The sequence below is a fragment of the Erythrolamprus reginae genome, chromosome 7 (assembly GCF_031021105.1).
Source record: "Erythrolamprus reginae isolate rEryReg1 chromosome 7, rEryReg1.hap1, whole genome shotgun sequence".
Lineage (NCBI taxonomy): Eukaryota > Metazoa > Chordata > Lepidosauria > Squamata > Dipsadidae > Erythrolamprus > Erythrolamprus reginae.
In genome coordinates this window covers 83,114,123-83,130,463 of record NC_091956.1, presented here as the reverse complement: position 1 = coordinate 83,130,463, position 16,341 = coordinate 83,114,123, and the positions used below count along the sequence as shown (strand labels likewise).

At 39.4% G+C, this 16,341-nt stretch overlaps 1 protein-coding gene across 1 annotated transcript in view; it reads left to right on the top strand.

The window, feature by feature from the left end:
- Nucleotides 1-16,341, top strand: part of GRID2 (glutamate ionotropic receptor delta type subunit 2) — a 616,736-nt gene that overhangs the window by 323,923 nt on the left and 276,472 nt on the right. The window contains exons 6-7 of the mRNA XM_070756691.1: nt 2,442-2,603; nt 11,369-11,488. Of these exons, the coding sequence (XP_070612792.1) occupies nt 2,442-2,603; nt 11,369-11,488 (282 nt within the window). The remainder of the gene's footprint in view (nt 1-2,441; nt 2,604-11,368; nt 11,489-16,341) is intronic.

Genomic DNA, 16,341 nt, shown 5'->3' with positions numbered 1-16,341 from the left:
TCTAGAAATCTCCTGGGAGGAAACAGGGCGGGAAAAGGCGGGGAGAAGCCTCCGTGGGGCCTCTCTAGGAATCTCCTGGGAGGAAACAGGGCCTCCACCCTCCCTGTGGTTTCCCCAATCACACGCATTATTTGCTTTTAGATTGTTTCCTATGGGGAAAATTGCTTCTTCTTACCAACTTTTCTACTTAAGAACCTGGTCACGGAATGAATTAAGTTCCTAAGTAGAGGTACCACTGTATTTTGCAATACATGGCAGTTTTAAGAAGTTGAAGATAAGTGACTTTTATTTAATAGTAAAATACTGAGGCCTTGTTCATTTCCTTCATTTATTAGCCCCAACATATGAATCAACATGAATTGTGAATATTCCTCTAAACTAAGGAATTGCTTTTTAAAATCATTTTATTGGGAGAAGTTGCCAATTATCTTAATGACTTTGCTTGCTTAATGCAAAAGACAAAATGTTTCATTTTGAAAAAAAAGATTAGTTCTACAAAGTCTATGTATAAATTAGGATGAAGATGACAAGCACTGAGTAGCCTGGAGACTTTTAATGTCCTTCTTTCTAAAAGCTAGAAGGAATATTTTTTTCTTCTCTTCTCTTCTCTTCTCTTCTTCCCCTCCCCTCCCTTTCCTTCCCTTCCCTCCTCTCCTCTCTTCTCCTCTCCTCTCTTCTTCTTTTTTGGGATTTGTTCCTATCAAAGGCTTTTATTCCTATTCTATCGTTTTTAGGTAAGTAAAGGTAAAGTTTCCCCCGCAAATGCATGTTAGTAGTACCTGACTCTAGGGCAATGTTTCCCAACCTTGGCAACTTGAAGATATTTGGACTTCAACTCCCAGAATTCCCCAGCCAGCGAATGCTGGCTGGGGAATTCTGGGAATTGAAGTCCAGATATCTTCAAGTTGCCAAGGTTGGGAAACACTGCTCTAGGGGGTGGTGCTCATCTCCGTTTCAAAGCTAAAGAAGCCAGTGCTTCCCAAAGACACATGACTGTGGTCATGTGGCCAGCATGACTAAATGCTGACAGTGCACAGAGTGCTCTTACCTTCTCATCAAACCAGTACCTATTTTTCTACTTGCATTTTTACGTGCTTTCAAACTGCTAGGTTGGCAGAAGCTGGGAGAAGTAATGGGAGTTCACCCCGTTACATGGTGCATTACAGGTTTTGAACTGCTGACCTTCTGATTGATAAGCTCAGGATCTTAGCTACTGAGCCACCACTTTCCTACCCTTTTAGGTAGAGGTAGTTGCTAAAAAACTATATGAGGTGTAGAGGTTTGTCATCCATCCTTCTTAACTGTACAGTGATACCTCATCTTACGAACTTAATTGGTTCCGGGATGAGGTTCGTAAGGTGAAAAGTTTGTAAGACGAAACAATGTTTCCCATAGGAATCAATGGAAAAGTGATTAATGCGTGCAAGCCCAAAACTCACCCCTTTTGCCAGCTGAAGCGCCCGTTTTTGCACTGCTGGGATTCCCCTGAGGCTCCCCTCCATGGGAAACCCCACCTCCGGACTTCCGTGTTTTTTGATGCTGCAGGGGAATCCCAGCAGCACAAAAACGGGTGCTTCGCTGGCAATGGAAGTCCGGAGGTGGGGTTTCCAGCCAGGGGAGCCTCAGCGAAATTGCAGCATCGCAAAAACACGGAAGTCCTCGAAACCCCACCTCCGGACTTCCGTGTTTTTGTGATGCTGCGATTTCGCTGAGGCTCCCCTCGCTGGAAACCCCACCTCTGGACTTCCGTTGCCAGAGAAGCGGCCATTTTTGCACTGCTGGGATTCCCCTGCAGCATCACAAAAACATGGAAGTCCGGAAGTGGTGGTTCCCATGGAAGGGAGCCTCAGGGGAATCCCAGCAGCGCAAAAATGGGCGCTTCCCTGGCAACATAAGTCCGGAGGCAGGGCATCCCAGTGGCGGCGGCTTGGGTTTGTAAGATGTAAATAGTTTGGGAGAAGAGGCAAAAAAATCTTAAACCCCAGGTTTGTATCTCGAAAAGTTTGTATGGCGAGGGGTTTGTAAGATGAGGTATCACTGTATTTGGAAATCAGAAGAATGTCCTGGTGCAATTAGGATTTATACCTGGAAAAACAAGCTGTCTGCAGTTGTTCATTCATGCATATACGAACACCAGACCTTATCAAGACACCATTAAAGCCTTGACATGCATTGAAATAACCCTTGGATTTGAAAAATGTAACATTTCAAGCTGCAGCCAGGAACATGCCTCGACTTATGAAATGCAAACTGAATTAACTAGCAATCACGTAACAGCCTCTGGGCCCGAGCGGTTTGTAAAATGCGAGGCAATCCATTGTGGTGGTATTGCATTTAAGCTCCTGAAAGCTTGAATGGTGACAGCTAAGACAAAATACCTCTGAATTCTGCCAGCATGTGGGTGCTAGTTACTTATAATCAATTCTTAATCTCTTTGACAGATTACCAACCTTTATATATACGATACCGTGTTGTTGCTGGCAAACGCGTTTCATAAGAAGCTGGAGGACCGAAAGTGGCACAGCATGGCCAGCTTGACTTGCATTAGGAAGAACTCAAAACCCTGGCAAGGAGGGAGGTCTATGCTGGATACAATCAAGAAGGTACTTTAAGCCATGACGCTTGGGTTTCAGCAGGAGGTCGGGTTTTTATAGAGTTAATGGGCTGCATTTGTTGATGAAATGTATATGGGTTTTGTTAAGATACCTGCCTTTTTCTACACGGTTGGGGAATTCAGAAGTGGTTCAGTTCTCTTTTATAACTTTGTGTGTGTGTGTGCGTAGACATTCCTATAGGAGAGTCAGTATAGGAATACTGTATGCCTCATGAATTGTCTGCACTGGTCTAATATATATAAATTAGACCTGTGCAGATCATTCACAAGGCACACAAGGCAGATTGCTATGTTACTATCCCATAGAAGTGCCTAATGACCATCTAGCTATCTAGCTAGCAGATTCTCCATAGACTGTACACAAACATTTGTGAATGTTCCCAACAGTTTCTTTCTCCGCAGTGAGAAATTCAATGATGACATGCTGCTTGTCACGTACAGACGCCATTTCGATACACTGCTGCAGCTACTCTATCTGTCTGAAGAAACACAAAATTTACACACACACTCCTGACAATTCAAATAATATATATCTAAAGTTTCGCGTTCATACCATTACTGTAGGCTGAGAAAAAAAATATGGTGCATTACTTTCTGGGCGACCCTCGTATGTCTGATCTTGCATGCCGGGAGTGTTCAAATATGAAAAGACCAATCGATAGGATCAAGCCAGAGGTGGTATTCTTCTGGTTGTATCTGGTTCGGGCCCCGCCCACTTGCCGAGATGTAATGATGTCCCATTTATTCACGTTTTCAAGACTCTGTGCATGCGCAGAAGGCCAAGAACATGCACGGAGGAGGCATGTGCACGCACATCTGTAAGCAGGTAGGGAAGTTAAGTGAATTCCACCTCTGGATCAAGCCCCCAATTATTTATATGTTTGTTTGTTTGTTTGTTTGTTTGTTTTATATATATTATTTGTTTGTTTGTTTATTTATTTATTTATTTTGTCCAATACACAATGAGAGTTTTAGTGGGTATATATATACACATAGTAAAATACATGATGAAGGTTATAGAGGAGATACTCATAGTAAAATATATCTAAGAAAGAATAGAAAAGAAGGTATAGTAATAGAACATATCAATGAAAGAATAGAAGAAGAGATATAGGAATAGAAGAAAGGAATAGGAGATATAGGAGAGCAATAGGACAGGGGACAGAAGGCACTCTAGTGCACTTGTACTCGCCCCTTACTGACCTCTTAGGAATCTGGAGAGGTCAACTGTGGATAATCTAAGGGTAAAGTGTTGGGGGTTTGGGGATGACACTATGGAGTCCGGTAATGAGTTCCACGCTTCGACAACTCGGTTACTGAAGTCATATTTTGTACAGTCAAGTTTGGAGCGGTTAATATTAAGTTTAAATCTGTTGTGTGCTCTTGTGTTGTTGTGGTTGAAGCTGAAGTAGTCGCCGACAGGTAGGACGTTGCAGCATATGATCTTGTGGGCAATACTTAGATCTTGTTTAAGGCGTCTTAGTTCTAAGCTTTCTAGGCCCAGGATTGAAAGTCTAGTCTCATAGGGTCTTCTGTTTCGAGTGGAGAAGTGAAGGGCTCTTCTGGTGAAGTTAGTGAATTAAGATGGCAAACGATTCAGCTTTCTTTTTGCTTTTATCTTTTCTCTTTCTTTCCCTCGGACTCATCCCTCCTTTTGAGGCACCTCTGCTTTCTTCTTCTTTTGCCCTCTCGTTCCTCATCCTCTGCCTTTCTGTCTGGATTTCCTCTTTGATGCCCTGCTGGAAAAGAAAGAGACTATTTTGGCCTGAAGTTCTGAACTGATTATTCACAAAGAGATTTTGTAATCAGGCTGAGCCTCAAGGTTTTTCATTTTTTTCCCCATTCCTGCTTCTCAACCTTCCAAAAAACAGAGAATTTCAAAGTAAAAATTTTGGTAGCCTTTCACTGGGGATAAGCCAGCTTCATATTGTTTTCTTTTTTAAAAAAAAATATCGTTATTAATTATTTACATTAGAAAAAGAAACAACACGACATTGACAGAAGAAAGAAAAATAAGGGATTTTTGCCCATCTAATGTGTTTTTAATAGGAAAGTGAACACAAGAACAAGGGGACACAATCTGAAGTTAGTTGGGGGAAAGATCAAAAGTAACATGAGGAAATATTATTTGACTGAAAGAGTAGTAGATCCTTGGAACAAACTTCCAGCAGACGTGGTAGATAAATCCACAGGAACTGAATTGAAACATGCCTGGGATAAACATATATCCATTGTAAGATAAAATACAGGAAATAGTATAAGGGCAGAGTAGATGGACCATGAGGTCTTTTTCTGCCGTCAGCCTTCTATGTTTCTATGTTCTATAAAAAAGAGAAGAAAAAGAAAAAAGAAACATACATATATACAATCAAAACAAAATAAAGCATTATGCTTTATACATAGAGTGTTAATATCCATTTCTCTACCTTTCCTTTAATTTCCTCTATATTTATTCCATGGTATAATCTTCATATTGTTTTCATTGCTTCATATGCTTTTGAATTCTTGAACAAGAGTCCAAGTAGCTCAGCTTTCATGGATGAATTCCTTTACCTTTATCTCCTATTCCTTTCTTCTATTCCTATACCACTTCTTCTATTCTTTCATTGATATGTTCTATTACTATATCTTCTTTTCTATTCTTTCTTAGATGTATTTTACTATGAGTATCTCCTCTATAACCTTCATCATGTATTTGACTATGTGTGTGTGTGTGTGTGTGTGTGTGTGTATATATATATATATATTTGTTTTCGTAAATTTTCATATATATATATATATATATATATATATACACCCATTAAAACTCTCATTGTGTATTGGACAAAATAAATAAATAAATAAAAATAAAATAAAATACCAACTCTGCCTCATCATGAATTATCATTTTCCTTTCTGGAAAAAAAAAATTTCCTTCCAGACTTAGAATCAAGAGATAGAGTAAGTGAGTGCACCCATACTCCTTTCCTTTCTCTACGTGTGAGAAAGAACGGAAACACTGCAATTGATCAAAGTGGCTTGTATCAAAATGGCTGTACATTGAAATGTCTTTTTCTGACTCATTTTGATGGCGCTCTTCAATTAGAGAGAGTGGGGCGAAATTGCCACAGCTTGAGAGCTGTCTCCTTTTCCGCCCCCCCCCCCCTCCTTCTTTCTTTTAGCCTGAGATATTTATTCCCTGTTTCTCTATTGAGTAGAAGGTGACCTTAACCGTTTTGAAGAATGAGGGGTTTCTACATTTATCCTCCACCCTTTCGAGGCTAATGCTTGGCATCTAAATATGAAAAGCCACTGTGTTTTGTCTTGTCCAAAGTATCCAAAGCATGATTTGGTCTTTTCAGATGACCCTATCACACTTGTTCTACTGTTTGTACTAGAATAGAGTAGAGTAGAGTAGTGTAGTGTAGAGTAGAGTAGTGTAGAGTAAAGTAGAGTAGAATAGAGTAGAGTAGTGTAGAGTAGAGTAGTGTAGAGTAGAGTAGAGTAGAATAGAATTGAATTGAATATAATAGAGTAGAGTAGAGTAGTGTAGAGTAGAGTAGTGTAGAGTAGAATAGAATAGAGTAGAGTAGAATAGAGTAGACTAGAATAGAATAGAGTAGTGTAGAGTAGAATAGAGTAGAGTAGTGTAGAGCAGAGTAGAGGAGTGTAGAGTAGAGGAGTGTAGAGTAGTGTAGAGTAGAATAGAATAGAGTAGTGTAGAGTAGAGTAGTGTAGAGTAGAATAGAGTAGAATAGAGTAGTGTAGAGTAGAATAGAGTAGGGTAGAATAGAGTAGTGTAGAGTAGAGTAGAATAGAGTAGTGTAGAGTAGAATAGAATAGAATAGAGTGGTGTAGAGTAGTGTAGAGTATAGTAGAATAGAATACAATAGAATTTTATTGGCCAAGTGTGATTGGACACACAAGGAATTTGTCTTGGTGCCTATGCTCTCATTGTACATAAAAGAAAAAGAGACATTTGTCAAGAATCATGTGGTACAACACTTAACGATTGTCATAGGGGTCAAATAAGCAATGAAGAAACAATCAATATTAATAAAAATCTTAGGATACAAGCAACAAGTTACAGTCATACAGTCCTAAGTGGGAGGAAAAGGATGATAGGAATGATGAAAAAAACTAATAGAAATAGAAGTGCAGATTTAGTAAAAAGTCTGACAGCATTGAGGGAATTATTGGTTTAGCAGAGTGATGGCATTCGGGGAAAAACTCTTCTTGCGTCTAGTTGTCTTGGTGTGCAGTGCTCTGTGGTGATGTTTTGAGGGTAGGAGTTGAAACAGTTTGTGTCCAGGATGCGAGAGGTCAGTAAATATTTTCCCCGCCCTCTTTTTGACTTGTGCAGTATACAGGTCCTCAATGGAAGGCAGGTTGGCAGCAATTGTTTTTTCTGCAGTTCTGATTCTCCTCTGAAGTCTGTGTCGGTCCTGTTGGGTTGCAGCACCAAACCAGACAGTGATAGAGGTGCAGATGACAGACTCAATGATTCCTCTGTAGAACTGGATCAGCAGCTTCTTGGGCAGTTTGAGATTCCTGAGCTGGCGCAGAAAGAACATTCTTTGTTGTGCTTTTTTGATGATGTTTTTGATGTAAGGTGACCACTACTAACATCGTCATTTCTTCTCACCCCAATTTCTATTACATGTGTATATCTAGCAAGATTTAGTAAAGATTAGAAAGGCATTGATTTTTATGAAAACATATTATCCAGATAAGCTCTACTATAGTCAATACTAATGGAAATGTTTTCAGAATATCACAAACATTGGATTGTGTGCTTGTCTGTCTGTCCATCGACCATTTATTAAAAACAATAAATCTTCAATGATTTTGCTTCTTAAATTACTCTGGGGAGCTAAATTGTGCTTGATAGATAAAACCAGCTCTTAAGTCTTGAGCTTCAGTGGCCCGAAAGTTCAGAAAAAAAGATTTGCCCAGGTTCTAACCTTCGCTTTCCTTCTCACTTCTAAGTGGGAATAATCAATTTCTAATCTCTTTTCTGGTTTCAGGCTATTACCTCTGGGCTTTGGGTTTTTAATGCTTTTCCTTCAATTTTTAGTTTGTCAGAAACACACAGCACCTGTACCGCATAAATAACAATTGGAGTTTCTGAAGATTCAGGCCTTCAGATAGTTCTGTGGCTAATTTCCCCTCTGCAGTTTGACAGATAAAAGTCTGCAGGAATGGCCATGACCTCTTCTCCTCTCTATAAAGCAGTGTTTCCCAACCTTGGCAACGTGAAGATATTTGGACTTCAACTCCCAGAATTCCCCAGCCAGCATCAGTGTTCCCTCTAATTTTTTTTGGGGGGGTGGGCGGAAAAGTATAGTGTCTGAGCGGCAGTCCCTTCGGGACTGGGTGGCACAGAAATAATAAATAAATAAATAAACAAACAAACAAACAAATAAAAAACCCACCCTGTTTTGCCTCAGAGAATTTCAAAATAAAATACTGTACTGTGTGTCTATAACAGTGAGCTCATAATAGGGCAACTCTATCAATATCAAAATGCCACTTAAATAGTTGAGCTAGTTTCAAACTAGATTTTGATTTTCTTTCTCTCTTCCTTACTCCCATTCTTTTTCTTTCTCTTTTCCTTTCTCTCTTTTTTCTATCTGTTTCTCACTCTTCCTCTCTCTCTCCTTCCCTCTCACTCTTTCCCTCTCGGCTTCTGGGCAGGTTTGGAAAACTCTGAGTTGATGATGATTTTTAAGTGAGCGATTGCTCACTGCTCAGTTTAGAGGGAACTATGGCCAGCATTCAACACCACGGACAACACATCTACTCTCCAAAAAGACCTCGACTTTATTTCACATTGGTCTAGCACATGGCAACTTCAAATATCAACCAGCAAATGTTCTACCCTCCACATCGGCAAAAAGAATCCGAACCTCATATATAAACTGAATAAACAAAATCTCACAGCCAACCCCTACTCAGTAAAAGACCTCGGTATACTAATAACAAAAGATTTAAGTGCCAAAGCCCACTGCAACAATATCGACAAAAAGGCCTCTAGAGTTGTTAACCTGATCCTACACAGCTTCTGCTCTGGCAATCTCACAATACTCACCAGAGCCTACAAAACTTTTGCCATACCCATCCTTGAATACAGTTCATCTGTCTGGAACCCATATCACATCTCGGACATCAACACCCTTGAAAATGTCCAAAGATATTTCACCAGAAGAGCCCTTCACTCCTCCACTCGAAACAGAATACCCTACGAAAGCAGACTATCAATCCTAGGTCTAGAAAGCTTAGAACTACGTCGCCTAAAACACGATCTAAGTATTGCCCACAAGATCATATGCTGTAACGTTCTACCTGTCAATGACTACTTTAGCTTCAACCGCAACAACACAAGAGCACGCAACAGATTCAAACTTAATATTAACCACTCCAAACTTGACTGTAAAAAATATGACTTCAGCAACCGAGTTGTCGAAGCGTGGAACTCATTACCTGACTCAGGAGTGTCAATCCCTAACCCCCAACATTTTTCCCTTAGACTATCCACGATTGACCTCTCCAGGTTCCTTAGAGGTCAGTAAGGGGCGTGCATAAGTGCACCAGTGTGCCTTCCATCCCCTGTCCAATTGTCTCTCCTTATCTCATTTATCTTTTCTTCCTTTCAAATATGTTCACCTATACTTTTATATTTTTTTCTTCTATTCTTTTCTTTACTTATATTATTACATATCTTTTTCTTCAATGTGTATTATGTATTGGACAAAATAAATAAGTCCAAATATCTTCATGTTGCCAAGGTTGGGAAACACTGCTATAAAGCATAGCACATACAGGTGACTCCAGCTGTTGAATTCCTCTAAATTTCTTGTTTTGTTTTTAATTCCTCACTGGTAGAAACTACCAGTCTTGCTCCAAATGCAATCATGGAGAGATCACCCATGTTTAATATTCATGTAGCTCTTTAGCAAGGAGAATCTGTAATTTCCACATGGCTGGGCAGTATGGTTGACTAAGGTACAATCTGGAACCATGAAAATAAAATGGAAACATGCCACACGCGACTGGAATGCCCCTAGATAAGCAATTGAAATTCAGTAATTGCAGCTCTCGAGGATGGAAATGCAGTATGATTTAAGCAATTGGAAGGATAATTGATTTGGACTGCAAATGTGGGGGTTTAATGGTGGCAAATGTTTTAAGAAAAACCCCGTGCCCTTCTGAATGGGAAACATTCATTCGCGGCTAATGTATATATGTTTAAATATGCAATCAGTTTTCCATCTCAAATTCGGTGTGTCCAAATGCATTTTCCCCCTCAAAGTCCATTATTTCAAATTGCGTTTATTTCGGTATGCCTCGATGCATTTTAATACATGTTAAATTAAAAGTTCAGTGGAATATATTTAAAAAATTATAAAAGCCAATGGTTATCTAAGGGTTTTTTGGATTTTTTAAAAAAAATTTCTGCACCCTACAGTAAAAACATACATTAAAAAAAATCACATCTTACATGGCTAACATTATTTATATATGGAATTTTCTTATCTGATAAAAACATACTAAATAAAAAGCTTTCAGGAGCCCCTCCTCTTTGTTTTAACTTTTAAAATGATTATATCCCATCTTTTTTTGAAAATCTGAACTCCTAATTACAAAAAAAGGAAATATAACATTTAAGTACAAAATGCAAAGTTGCAAATATCTCTCTATCTATCCTGGGTCATTTTAGGAAGATAATTTTTTCCCTAATATTTTTTACTTTTTTCTCAAAGACTGTTCAATAGTCTCTTTTATACCATGTGAAACACATTTAAATAGTTGACAGATCTAGTTCAAAGGTTGGTGTTGCAATCCTTTTAAAATTATTCCCTTTCCAAATACAAACTGCCCTTATAGCTAACCTACCAGAGGACGTGCATCTTTCTACCAGCTTGGCAAAATATTCATATTTATAATATTCATATAATGTGATCCTTTCATAAACTTAATCAAATGTTGTTTTCTGCAGAGCCTTCAACAATTGCTTGTGTTACACACGACTGATCAGATCCAGTACTAAAAAGTTAACATTTAGATGTAAGCTGCTATAGAAATTGCACACACACACACACACACACACACACACACACAGAGAGAGAGAGACAGACAAACACCTTATCTTTGTAAGTGTTTGCACAGGGTTCTTTTCAGGAAGCATAAAGAAGTAAATGAAAGGAATAACCAATGTATTAAAATTGTTGTTTTAAATTTCTTCCAAATTGTTATTCTACTTTTTGTAGTTAGGAAGAGTTCATAGATGAATAAAACATTTTGAATAATGAATGTTGAATGTCTATATTTTGTTGTGAGTAAAGTTCATCCGGGTCCTGTCAACTAAACAATGCCGCTTGGTGGGACCCAGGGGAAGAGCCTTTTCTGTGGCGGCCCCAGCCCTCTGGAACCAACTCCCCCAGAAATTAGAATTGCCCCCACCCTCCTTGCCTTTTGTAAGCTACTTAAAACCCACCTCTGCCGTCAGGCATGGGGGAATTGAGATACTCTTTCCCCCTAGGCCTTTACAATTTTATGCATGGTATGTCTGTATGTATGTTTGGTTTTTATATTAATGGGTTTTTTAATCGTTTTTAGTATTGGATTATTATTGTACACTGTCTTATTATTGCTGTTAGCCGCCCCGAGTCTCCGGAGAGAGGGGGCATACAAATCCAATAAATAAAAAATAAAATAAATAAATAAATATTTGAAATGAAGTATACATCTAAATGTATTTTCCTTGTTTTTAAGGGTGTAGTAAATGGCTTGACTGGAGACTTGGAGTTTGCAGACAATGGAGGGAACCCCAATGTTTTGTTTGAGATCCTAGGGACGAACTACGGGGAGGAACTGAGCAGAGGAATCCGCAAGGTAAAGTTCTTTCCTTGTCTTTTTTGGAAATGTTTCAACAACATTAAAGAACATTTCGGCCATGAAACAATTGCAATAAATGACCGTAAAAATTGTTTTAGGGAAAAAAAGATTAAAGGCTGCTTTGAAATGTGTTTTGGATGTTTGTTGTTCTTGATAAGTTGATCAAAATATCATTAAATTTTTCACACAGCTCCATCTGTGTAAATATGGCCCTTATGAGTAGTTTTTGGCAAGATGTGGTGAAGACTGCTATTATATAGTAATTATGTCCCCTCCCCCCAAGATATTTTACATTGACATGACATGAAGTCTTGAACTGAGAGGATGCGCGTCTGTTTCAAAATGTTAATTATCAAGTGGGAAACCAAGTAGAAAATTTAGTATTTCTGTATTTTAGCTTCTTGTTTCCTTAGGAATAAAGGTACATATTTTGAGAAATTGCTATAATTGGTGACATCTGTTGTTGTTGTTTTTTAAAAACCATATTGATATTAAATGTATGGTGAATTTCTCTGTGGGTTGTCTTCTTTAAGTTTTATATAATAATAAAAACAAATAAATGTGATTTGCATAAGGATTAAATTAACAGCTCTTTCCCTGTTTAAATTGTTTCACTCCCTAGAAAAAATAGAAAACAAACTTGGTTCATCTTAGAGCTTGATTTTTTTTAGCTTTTCTTCAGATTAATCTGCAAAGGAAATAAAAATAAAACTTTTGATTATGTTGTGAGTGGTCCACATCTGGCTCAGCTGGTCACGGATTTCAAGGACCAGGAGATGGAGATGTACTGGCATCGCAGGCCCATTATTCTTGCCATTTAAGTTTGAGAGAGAGAGTAGGGGAGAGTCAGAGACAGAGGAACCACCAGTGGCTGTAGAACCCCTAGTTAGGGTATTGAGTCAGAGGACGATGGGGACTTTGATGATCAGGACCCCTTGTTGCATGCAAGAATAAGGAGGATGAGATCCAGGCATGAATATCTCTCTAGAAGATGTTCTTGGCATTGATTAGATCTATGGGACATTTGGCCACACCTTGGGAGTATATAAAGAAAAGTCTGATGGGAAAGGGGGGGTGGAAAGTAACATTCATCAATGGATGCCAGAGACTGGGAACTGAAGGACTTTCCTATTCCCTTGGATTATGGGTTCCTGCTTTTGGCTTGAGCTGTAAAATGCTTCTGAACTGTGTGAGTAATTAGTCTAGAAGAAGAAACATCAGTAGTGGAGATTTATGACTTTATTCTGGCTGGCATCCCGGATTCGCGTTATCTGTTGCTAATGAGGAAAATGTGTCCAGCATCACATTCCTTGTGTTTGCGAATTGGTAGGGAAGGTAAGTAGAATCCACCCCGTGCCTGATCATGGATATTAAGAAACCTTTTTTTATGGACAAAGAAGATGGGGAAAGATTAGGATGATAATTGCTTGATAGAAAGGACAGAAGACATTATATATATGATTCGACACAAAAATATGTAACCCTTCCCTGGTGCAGAGCTGAAGGGATTGGATACTGTAGCCTAGAGGATAATTCTCTGCCTTACAAGGCAAAGGTTGCAGGTTCAAGTCCCAGTGGGTATGGCTAGCTGATGAGGCCAAAATAAGGCCGAAATAGATCTATCCTAGTCTCCCTTAATTTTCAAATTCAGCAAAAAAAACATGTGACATATATATATATATGTTTTCTTAGATTTTCACGGGTACAGGTATAACGGTCTTGGTATATTCGGGTTTCTTCCCGTGTAGGATTCAGAAATTTCTGGCGACGTTTCGACGAGGTCCCACTCGTCATCTTCAGGCTGGTGCTTCTGTCCTTGTATTCACCCTAGAACAAGGACAGAAGCACCAGCCTGAAGATGACGAGTGGGACCTCATCGAAACGTCGCCAGAAATTTCTGAATCCTACACGGGAAGAAACCCGAATATACCAAGACTGTCATGTATATATACATATATTTCATTTCTCTGTTTCTTTTTTCCCACCTCCTTTTGTTCTGTATATTTTAATATATTTAAAAATTGTTTGTGTATGTGTGTGGATTTGGATTTAATTTAGATTTAGATTTAGATTGATAGATAAAATATTTCCCTATCCCATTTAATAGATATTTAATAGATGTGATATGTCATACATATTACATATTTCACTATCAGTTTAATAGAGCGAAATATTATACATTTCGGCGTGCCAGACCTGAGCTTACGTGCCCAACGATATGGCTTCATGTGCCATAGGTTTGCCATCACTGGTCTAAGTACTATTGCTACCTACAGAAGGAATGTTTACTTTCTTTTTTGAATTCCAAAGTGAGAGTTTATTCATTAGTGAATATGTCAATAGAAAATGTCATAATGTTTTGACATCGTTAGATGGCATTTGACATTTGCTCTCTGCGTCTCTGTGTATCTGTGTTTATTTTTCATGCAGCAGTAAGCCCCCCCTCTCCCCCCCCGGCCAATCTTACATTATGACTTTAAAGGACAAGTCTAACAAGATTACAGATAAACAACGACAGGAAAAAAATAAATGTTAGCATGGTTTCAGAAAGCAAAACAAAGAAAAAGGAAACAAAACAAACACAATACATCCCTCTTCGTTTTAGCATTCTACCGTTTTGTAAAAAATGCAGTGATGAAGGGTATTCTCTTTTATATCTGCTGATTCTTCTTTTCTGAAGTTATTGTTATTTATTTGCAACTTCATAAATACAAATGAAAGGGGGATATATGTATAATAAGAGATTGAAAATTATAAGGCATTTGGTGATGCTGCCAAATTTATCAGAATCCTTGGCAAATTGTCTTAAATATCCCCTAAACCAGGAGTCCCCAAACTTGGCAACTTTAAGACTTGTGGACTTCAACTCTCAGAATTCTCCAGCCAGCTATGTGGGCTGGAGAATTCTAGGAGTTGAAGTCCACAAGTCTCAAAACTGCCAAGTTTGAAGACCTCTGCCCTAAACTGTTGTAGGAAAATGGGAAGACAGACATTCCATAGGTTGCTTTGAGTTTCTAGTGATGATAATTTAACTTAGGGTTTTTTTCCCCCCATCTGATTTGTTATTCTATTATCTCTACCATTTTTATTTCATGAGCCAAAGTGGTGTAGTAGTTAAAGTGAAAAACTGCCGGCTACTTCTGCTGATCACCAGGTACCAGCCATTTGGCAGATTCAGTTTCACCAGACTCAAGGTTGACTCAGCCTTCCATCCCTCCGAGGTTGGTAAAATGAGGACCCAAATTGTTGGGGGCAATATGCTGACTCTGTAAACCAGCGGTCCCCAAACTACGGCCCGCGGGCCGCATGCGGCCCGATAAGGTCTTTTAACCAGCCCGCAGCAGCTCACAAGATTTTACTGATGGATATAATAAACTCCCGAATCTCCTGTCCACTCACCGCGGTCGGCTGCTGAGCAAGGAGAAGGTGGAGAGGAAAGGGGGTGGGGAGGAAAGCAGGCCTGCAATTGGCCAATTGCAGGCCCGCTTTCCTCCCCGCCCCCTTGCCTCTCCACCTCCTCCTCCCCACCTCCTCCTCCGCGGTGAGTGGACGCGAAATTCAGGAAAAGGCGATTGGCGATTGAAAAATTGTCCACTGAAAGTCACAGCTAAGTGCGCCATGGCTAAGTGTGTGTGTAGGGGGGAAGGCGGCTGCTTGAAAACCCCTGACCTCCATCGCCTCCCCCCCCCCCCGCAGCACTTAGAGAGGGCTGTAAGGCACTGTAAAGCCATCTGCTACTGCTATTTTTTAAAATTTGTCTTGTTTCCATGTTGCAAATCATTTGTAAACCACCCAAAGATGCTGGAGCCAGTGGCTTATAAATTTAAATAATAATGACAACAACAACAACCTGACCTTCCTTTAAGAGACCCATAGAGTAGTGTTTTTCAATCAGTGTGCCGCGAGACATGGTCAGGTGTGCCGCAAAGCGAAGCTCAGAGGGGGGAAGGAGGGAGAGAGAAAGACATGGAGGGAAGGAGGGAGAGAGAAAGAAAGCAAAAAAGAGAGGGAAGAAGGAAGAGAGAAAGAAAGGGATGGAGAGAGAAATAGAGCGAAAGGGAGGAAGAAAGATATTTTTTTTGTCCAAACTTTTTTTAGCTCCCCCCCCCTTAATGTTCCCCAGGTTTTTGTAAATGTGAATAATGTGCCGCGGCTCAAAAAAGGTTGGGAAACACTGCTATAGAGCACGGGATTTGGATCCTTCAACCTTTTCCTGCCTAGCACCAGTAGTGAAGACAACTGAAAGAAATCAAAGCATGTCAAGGAGATACTTTCCTTCTGATCAGAGGATTCCCCTTAAGCCCAACAGTGTCTTGAAATAACAGGGTTTATTTTTCCTAGGAGAGGATAAAAATCCATTCACATAACCAGGGAAGAGAACAGATATTCTTTCTCCCCAAAGCCCCACAAAACATAAAAGATCAATGCCAGGCAATATCTGCATAGGCCACTTCTGTATCACCCTAGGGTGATATGAATTGTTGGAAACTGTTGGATATTTATGGTCTCCGGACCATATTTCAGAGTGGAAAAATAGAAAAATAACCTTTTAAGATCCCGACTTTACGCAATCTTTGACTTTGTACAAACTTTATAGTTTATAATGTGTATCCTTGCCATCCTTTGGTATCGTTTGATAGCTTGCCTAAGGACAGTTTCAAAACTGCAATCTCAGTGGGATTTTTTTATATATAATTTTGATCTCCCTTGTCCTAACTGTCAAGATTCGTGGCCTGGAGTTGGTGGTATACCTCAGAAGTGTGACTTCATGGCTCGGTTACATCGCTTGGCTTCACTTGGAAGGCTCAGTTAGATTAGTATCCTCTTCCTGTTGGAATATCTGAGTGGTT